This window comes from Gossypium hirsutum, chromosome A06, assembly GCF_007990345.1.
Source record: "Gossypium hirsutum isolate 1008001.06 chromosome A06, Gossypium_hirsutum_v2.1, whole genome shotgun sequence".
Taxonomy (NCBI): domain Eukaryota; kingdom Viridiplantae; phylum Streptophyta; class Magnoliopsida; order Malvales; family Malvaceae; genus Gossypium; species Gossypium hirsutum.
The window spans coordinates 125905629-125914543 of record NC_053429.1 but is presented as its reverse complement, the minus strand read 5'-3'; the positions used below and the strand labels follow the sequence as shown (position 1 = coordinate 125914543).

At 29.2% G+C, this 8915-nt stretch overlaps 1 protein-coding gene across 1 annotated transcript; it reads left to right on the top strand.

Moving 5' to 3' along the window:
- Window positions 1-255: 255 nt before the first annotated feature.
- On the top strand, window positions 256-1605 carry LOC121230816 (gibberellin 3-beta-dioxygenase 1). Its single transcript, XM_041116280.1, has 2 exons — window positions 256-841; window positions 944-1605. Exons 1-2 carry the CDS (start codon window positions 384-386, stop codon window positions 1578-1580), a joined length of 1095 nt encoding a protein of 364 aa, XP_040972214.1. The 5' UTR covers window positions 256-383; the 3' UTR covers window positions 1581-1605.
- The last annotated feature ends 7310 nt before the right edge of the window (window positions 1606-8915 follow it).

Sequence of the window (8915 nt, the reverse complement as noted above, 5' to 3'; positions counted from 1 at the left end):
GACCAAAATATAAACTTACTAATAATTTAGTGATTTTGGATATCAATCTTTTCCAAACTTAATCAAAGTGGGGTATAAGGGGCCGGGCCAATGCCCCCCTCCAAGGTATTCTTTTAACCCATATATGAAATCAATTTCTCTATGATCTATCTTTTAAAAAATATTTAAAAATATTAAAAAGAAAAACTTCTCTTTCTCTCTCAACCTCTTGTTTGGTCGTCTATATATAGTCACTAGAATCCATCATATCTCTTCAATTCCTTCATTTTCTCTATTCCCTTTTTACATCAAAAGTACACCCCACTCTCTGCTACTGCTCCCTCACTAACCTCCTTTCCAACTCATATTCAAATCCCTTTTCTTAAGCTCTCGATTTTTTAACTATGCCTTCGAGACTCTCCGATGCCATTATCAGACCTCATCCTGATTTCACTTCCCTTCAAGAACTACCTGAGTCCTACGCATGGAACCAACGCGACGATATTGACTACCCTTCCTTCGACTCCTCAGCCGAATCCGTGCCGATTATTGATCTTAATGACCCTAATGCTCTCCAAAATATTGGCCATGCATGTAGAACTTGGGGTGTTTTCCAAGTCATCAACCATGGTGTCTCCACTACTCTACTTGACATGGTTGAATCCACCAGTCGAACCCTTTTTTCTTTACCAGTTAACCAAAAACTGAAAGCTGCTCGATCACCTGATGGTGTCTCTGGTTATGGTTTTGCAAGGATTTCTTCTTTTTTCTCTAAGCTTATGTGGTCTGAAGGTTTCACTATTGTTGGTTCACCCGATGAACATTTTCGTCAACTTTGGCCCCATGATTACACCAATCACTGGTGAGAACACCCATTTCATCATTGTGCTATATATACAGTATATGTTTGATTTTGTTTTAGTGGAGTTTTTTTTTTTAAATTTTATTTTGATTCTTTTTTCAGTGATGTGATTAAAGAATACAAGCAAGAAATGAAGAAGCTAGCAGGGAGATTGATGTGTTTGATGTTGGGTTCATTAGGGATAACAGCCAAACAAGATATCAAATGGGCTGGCCCAAAAAGTGATTTCAAAGAAGCTTCAGCTGCTTTACAATTGAATTATTACCCAGCTTGTCCCGACCCAGACCGAGCTATGGGCCTCGCCGCGCATACCGACTCCACCCTCCTTACCATCCTTTACCAAAACAGCACTAGTGGGTTACAAGTACTAAAAGAAGGAGTAGGGTGGATCAAAGTCCCCCCGGTACCGGACGGGCTCGTGATAAATGTAGGTGACCTCATGCATATTTTATCCAATGGCTCCTACCCCAGTGTCCTTCATCGTGCCATGGTGAACCGGACCCGTCACCGGTTATCGATAGCCTATTTATATGGACCACCATCAAGTGTCAAAATATCACCCCATCCTAAACTAGTAGGCCCGACTCACCCACCCCTTTACCGACCAATTACTTGGAATGAATACCTAGACACCAAAGCAAAGTATTTCAACAAAGCACTCTCATGGGTTCGTGTTTGTGTCCCTCTAAATGGATTGGTTGATGTAAATGAACACAATAATAGCGTAAAAGTTGGCTAAAAGACAACCATATTTTTGTTCTTAATCACCTTTTTGTTCTTTACCTCTATTGGTTCAAATTTATACTCTTCTTTAATTTATATTTAATTCACTATTAATCTATAAATTTTTACTTATAATCAATCATCCCTTAACGAAGCTAAAGTCTCGACTCGTGACACAAGAATTTTTATAAAAATTCATTAGTTTCCATGTGAGAAGGATCTAAATGGATAAATTTTATATCAAATCATATAAAGGAATGAAGACAAAAGGGTTGTCTCTTCTCCTCCTTTTGTCCTTGTTTTGAAAGAGATTGAGTGGAAATATATTTTTATTTTCTATTCAATATTTGAATATTCCATTTGAAAAGACATTAGAACCGACAACATTTTAGCCCCGGATATGGAGGAAGATCCCCATCCAAAGAATAAGACACTGATCAAGATAATAAATTTTGAGTCTGTTAAATAATATAAGATCAAAACATACAAAAAGATGCAATACTTTATCCCAAATTTAACGTGTGGGACATTAATATATGTCCTATTTTTTTACTTTTTTAAGTTTTGGAAACATGCTTTCGTATTTATATTTTATAATGTCAAACTTCAACATAAATAATTTTAGAAAAAATAAAAAAAGGATGATATTTGATTCATGAGAGGTTACATTATCGGTGGTAATTTTATATTTCGATATTATGCAGGTCTATTTTACGATTCATATTTGAAGTTCGTGATTACTTCTCTCAATAATGTTATCTTTAAAAAGAGTATATATCTTACCAGTACATTCAATCATTTATTAAAAATTGCTTTAAGTTATCCGATATTACCAGTAGTGTTAAAGTTTTATAGTATAAAGGAAAATCTCAATACTCAATATTAGTCTTACATTTTGATGTGATTTTTGTGGCAATTTTCCTATTTTTTATGACTAATTCATTTTGGATAAATCAAAACGAAAAAGATATTAATGAATAACTATTGAATTATTCGTCCAAATCAAATGCTCGTTTAAAATTTAGAGGAGTTTTGAAAAAAAATATTAAGCTTAAAAAATGAGCTTGAGAAAAAATTAGTTATGAGTCAAGATCGAATTTGAACGTTCAAGGCTCAAGCCTGACTTGGCCCATTTCCTAGTTTTCCAATATATTATATTATGTTGTTTTCATATATTATATGTGATTTATAACACATAACAATTGAATCTATAGTAATATATAATACTATAGGTAAACATTTAAAAAAAAAAAAAAGATGTTGCCTATATATAAAATTAGGTTAAAATATGCTATAAGTCTTTGTGCTTTTCAAAAATTCAAAATTTAGTCCCTATACTTTTATTTTCAAGAGTTTAGTTCTTCTACTTTTTATATTTTAAAATTCAAATCCAACTGTTAACAGTTAACACTATTAAATTTTTTATTGTTAAATTTGTTGACTTGACATTTCGAAATAAAAAAAATACTCATTTAGTAATCATGTAATTAAAAAATGACGTCATAATTAATCTAAATTTAAAAAAATTCACAATCCTGAATTTTGAAATCTGAAAAGTAAAGGAATTAAATTCCTAAAAATAAAAGTACATGGACTAAATTCTAAATTTCCAAATAGTACAAAGACTTATGACATATATTAACCATCAATTTACAATAAATGAAAGAAAATATATAAAATTATTAAATTTTAGATTAAAAATAATGAAAATTTTCTAATCAATATTTCAAGCCAGGTTAAACTTGGACAAATATAAAGTGTGTTAACCCAACCCATAAGCATCTTTACATTCAAGTACAACTCATACACCTACACGTACAAACAACTACACTACCACACTGGTTAAACCTACGGATTGATCCCATTAGGGATAGGATGAACACCCTTGGATGGGCCAAATGATGGGGCTCATAATTATCAAATTTAAATGTTAAATTGACCCTCAAATTATGCCCATTTTTTCTTAGATACGTAAAAGATTTTAGTAAAAAATGGTAGCTAACTATCAATTTCATCTCATTTTATTCAAAAACACAATACCAACCAATAAAAACATAACACATGGACATTCTTATTAAACATTGCACATTTTTTTTCAATCTTATTTTTGTTAATAATAATTCAATACAATATGCAATTAAGTAATTTCATATATCATCAACCAAATAACAAAATCTTACTATCCAGTCAAATAAATCAAATAAGATGATGTAACAAAGCCGTTTCAACAATCCTATCACTAAGGGTAGGTAGTAACCTTGGCTCCAAATAATGAAATTGCATTTAGGTTCTTTTAAAAATTATAAATTTATAAATTAATCAAATAGTAAAATTACACTTTAACCTTTCAAATTTTTATAATTTAATTTTGATCTACAAATGATTTTCTTGATTTCGTCTATGACTCAAGGGGCATAGACAGTGGGCAAGCAGTACCCTTGACCTCTCAAAAATGATAAAATTAATTTATAATTTTTTAAAAATTTTTAAAAAATATAAGTTATTATAAAACCTTAACTTCCTAAAACACTTTTTTAGCTTCGATTCTATCTCACTCATAAGTGCAATATGTTATAACTATTATATGTGACTAAATGACAGAACACTTATATGTGACTAAATGACAGAAAACCCACTCAAACCCTATTGAATTAATAATATAAAATCTAAATTAAAAATATCATAAACTAAAAAAAATCAAATTGAAGAAAGGAACCCTAGAGCCAACTGGTAGCTCTATTATTATGGATGAGGGAAGATGAAGCAGGACAAAATTTTGTGTGAGCAGATATATATATATTGATAAAACTGGAATATGAACAAGAGAAAAAACAAGAAAATGCGGCCATGATTACATGAACATTCAATCTTTTTCTAAAAGATTTAATAATATTGGAATTTGGAGCCATTATTGCAGAGACAGAAGTGTGTCGGTCATTTCGATTCACGAAAATTTGTTTGTGTAAAACTTGACGACGATATTGCGCCTGCAACCACGTGCACTTCCTCTCTTTCACTACCCTCCTCCTACTCCTACCTTCTCATCGGATTTTGGACTTACTTTTTACTTTCTAACTATTTTTTTACGTTAAGTTTTGAGTTTATATGTGTAAATAAAAAGTGTGATTTTTTGAAAATGTCTTTAAACTATTTTTTCAAAAGATTATGGGATTAGGTGGTTTTTGTAAAAACATTTTCAATGGGAAGTACTTCTAGTTTATTTGTAAAAAAAAAAAAAAATTCTAATTAGAAGCATTTTTTAGCCTATTTATAAGAAAATGCTTTCATCTGAAAACGCTTTTTGAGGAATATTTAATATCTTTTTTGAAAATAAAACTTACTCTTTTTATAAATCTCAAGTCTCATTTCTTTCTTTTTTTTTTTATATACTCATAATCTATTGACAATTTATTCCTAAACAATGAAGGATTGCTTACTCTTATAATTAATAACATAAGATTAAATACTACACTTAATTTTTAAAAATTAAAAACAAAACTTTGTACAACCTTAAACTCTAACAAAATATATTTTATAAAATCGACCTAGGACAGTAGTTTTTCGTAAAAACAACTTAATCTGTTATTTTATATCTAGAAGGGGTTGAGAATGGATGAAGTTATAAAAAAAAGGTTAGAAATAAATTTAATTTTTCGTGAAGTTAAAGTCTAATTTTATTTTGTATTAATTTATAATTTCATTATTTTTGAAAGAATTAAATAATTTTTTTCTTATTTTGGGAGAGTAAACTCAATTTTATTACATAATAATTTTTAATTTACCATTTATTAGGAGACTAAATGATATTTTTTCTATTTGAGGGGAGCCAAAATCCAATTTTAAAAGTTAAAATATAATCTTATTATTATATTAACTTGCGATTCCCTAACATTAAAATGATAATATAGAGAATTTTCCATTTTTTTAAGTCCTTTGGTAATAGCTTTGACTCTCAAAATTAGTGGAATTACTTTAGAGCTTCTATATAATAGTAAAAATTTTATTTCTAACCTCAAATAATTATAATTTACTTTTTAACTCCTAAAAATTTCTGACTTTGTTATTGTATGCAACCCTTTTCGATTTGTTTAGTTCTTCATTGCTTGATGTTTATTGAAGGTTTTAAGGGGGGAAAATTTTCCAAGTTGGGGAGCAATTGATTTTAAATTTCAGATAATTTAAATAACATTGGTGGGTACATTGTTTAACAAAGTATACGGATTGAGTAGTCCAATCATAAACATGTGTTTGAAGAATGCAATCTCTCATAACATTAAAAAATATGGGCTTCTCTTCAATGCATCTCTAAGGGTAATTTCTTTTACACCTATAATTAAACATGAAACTAAAATAGTTAAAATTTAGGGTGTATTTGGATGGACAGTTGGGTGCGGTGTGTTTAATTTACTTTTTGTCTCAGGCTATAGTGTTGCAACAATGTTTAATCTTATATTAATACTACTGGCCTTTGAGGATTTATAATCTTATAAAAATTAAATTTATGATAATAATTTATGATTAATTAAATTTATTAAAACCCACACGTTTACAACACTCTATGTTTGTTCTTTTTATATATAGTTATAAGTGAAAAGATTGTATAAAACTGTAATTTTACGTCATTCTTATTTCTTTCCAATAAGAGGATGACAAATCAATTTTTTTTTCTTCTGATTTTTAGCATTTTAGTTGAATTTGAATGATTTGTCATTCCCCTATCAAAAAGGGATAAAAATGACGTACAATCTCTTCTCTAGTTATAGATATAAAACTTTCCTTCCATACAATTAACCTAAACAAATCATGCTTATATAAGAGTTATATAAGAGTTAATATGGCTTGGAAAATTATAATCAATTAATATCACTAAAAAACTTTGATTATATTGAAACTCTTCAAATCAATCTTAAATTAATACGTGTTTGAGTTGTATACCAAATAATCAATATTATAACACGATAAATCAAGTTGCAATTGGCACTAACAAAAGATTAAATTTAGACTAATCTTATTTTCTTTGATTCACAACTTTGTTAAAGTTGTTGATGTTATGGGAATCAATCCGTTTTACATCAAATCCCCACGATTTATTAGATACACTATCAAAATCATATCATTTTGATTTTCAATTCAGATTCAACTTTCAAATCCCAAATTCCCATAACTACTTCAAAATCCAAACCATTTTTTGTTTTTGTCAAAATGGACATAATTTTGCGGGGTCAGATCCCACATTTACCCAAATATGTTCATCAGCTAATCATGTTGATTGTTTTTTTTTTTATAATTTCCATATTCGTTTTGTTCGAAAATCAACAGCTTACAGGGCGGTGGTAAATAACAACAAATAGTTTATAATAATAATAATAATCATCCTTATGATTTTGATTCGTTTCTGTGGCCTATAATGTCCTTTCAATGACTCGATTTGTGACTAAAATATTGCTTAATAACCGAATTTCATGGTTAGAACAAAGAACAAAACAAATCATTACAAGACAAAAGTACTGTGTGTTATTTTTCCATCGGTTACTTCAAGCCATTCCATCCAAGTAGCATCTTCTATAGTAATATGAAGAAAATCATGTCTCAATTCAATGGTATCAACCACCAATCACCATCTAATGCTAAAAGTCGGGATTGTTTTGGCCCTCTGGATATAAATTTTATGTAAATTTATCATATAAGTATATGTGTTTTATAGATATGTTCAGTTTTTTTTTTTAACTTTTTCATGCAAATAGGTTTGGTTTACAAGCTGACAAGGAAAACTAGAAATAAAACTAAGCAATAATAGTCTTTTGTTTTGTTACATGCACATGTTATATTGTAAAGGACAAACTGTCTAGCTTGTTCGTGCAATAAGTTATTGCACCACTTGTTGTTTTGTTTATTGTAATATGGTTAGACAAGAAGTTTTGAGGAATAAGTTTGTGGCTTTCACATGTTTGATATTTTTTTATAAGGTCTTATAATGAAAATAATGTAATAATTATATGAAAAGGAAACTAAAAAACAACGAGAGTTTAGACATTGAGAACACTTCTATATGATGGCATGATCGAAGCTAAAATTAGGGGATAATTTTGGTTAAAGAAAAAGTGATAATCGACTAAGTGAAACTACATGCATTCCGCCTATTAATAAAAATATCAAGCTTAGTGAGCACATTGTTGTTCAAGTCTAGGACACTTGAATCAATGTAGTCTAAGTGAGTGTAATTGTTTGAGAGTTCACATTATACGATTGCGAGGCTGAGACGCTTAGGAGGTTGGTTGGGTTTATTGTACTATGTTTTAGTTGTAGATTCATCTTTGGATAAGGCTTGCAAATGTAGAATTGATACCAAGTTGCATAAACAATTTTTATTGTTGTTTTTATGTTTGTTCTCGTATTTGTTCTCGTAGCTTATTTTAAAAGAATATACAACAAATCTATTCATTAAGTTCTTACCAAACACACCTTCACTAACAAAAGGAGAAGTGAACTAAAATTCCAAGTTAGAGAAAGAAGTTTACCTCCAGTTGCAACTACGCAAACTGACATATTTGGCACTTAGGAAGCACTTGAAATTGTCATTAAGGTACTATGGTCTTATCTAATTCTAGCTAAGATAGGCAAGATTATTATTCACTTCAAGACTAAGTTTTACGTCCAAATACTTAGCATTAAGTGAGTTATTATTTGATTTTGCTATCCCTTAATTTTTTCATGTTTTAATTATTTGGTTTCAATTGGAATTACTTAAGAGTTTTATCTCATTTATTAGTAACTTTTATATATATATATGATTTTTACAATCAATAAAGCAATGTAATTTTAATCTTTTTCAAATACCTTATATGGTATCAAAGCTTTCTTTTATAAACAATTAATCATGGCTTAATTGAAATAACTCATTCCATTTCTATTGTGCAAAGCAAATGTGCAAGCTTAATGCACACTTTAGTCTCCGAAATATATTGTTTTTCTCACAAATTTTTTTTGGCCCATTTCAGTCTCTAATATTATCAGACATTCTCAGTTTAGTCCTTAATGTTATTAACTATTTTCAATTCAATCCTTTGGACTTTAAAAAACTCGGTTGGGATATCTAACCAATCATAAATTGTCACATGTCATATGTTAACGTCACAATGACATCATCATCATCTGAAAAAACATAAAATATCTCTAAAAATTATAAAAAAAATTATTAAAAATAAAAAATATAAACAAAATTATAAAAATGATATATTTAAAAAATATATCACGGTGCTTGAAGCATGAATACACGATATCTTTGAACATATATGGTGCTTTTGAAGGACACTTGAACCAACCCACAGTGCTTCGTACTCTTGATGATTTG

What these genes read in the sequence shown, in the direction of transcription:
- LOC121230816 (XM_041116280.1), top strand. Translation starts at nt 384, where the DNA reads ATGCCTTCGAGACTCTCCGATGCCATTATCAGACCTCATCCTGATTTC. An exon ending in CATGATTACACCAATCACTG is followed by an intron (nt 842 to 943) that starts GTGAGAACACCC and finishes TTCTTTTTTCAG; the next exon opens with TGATGTGATTAAAGAATACA.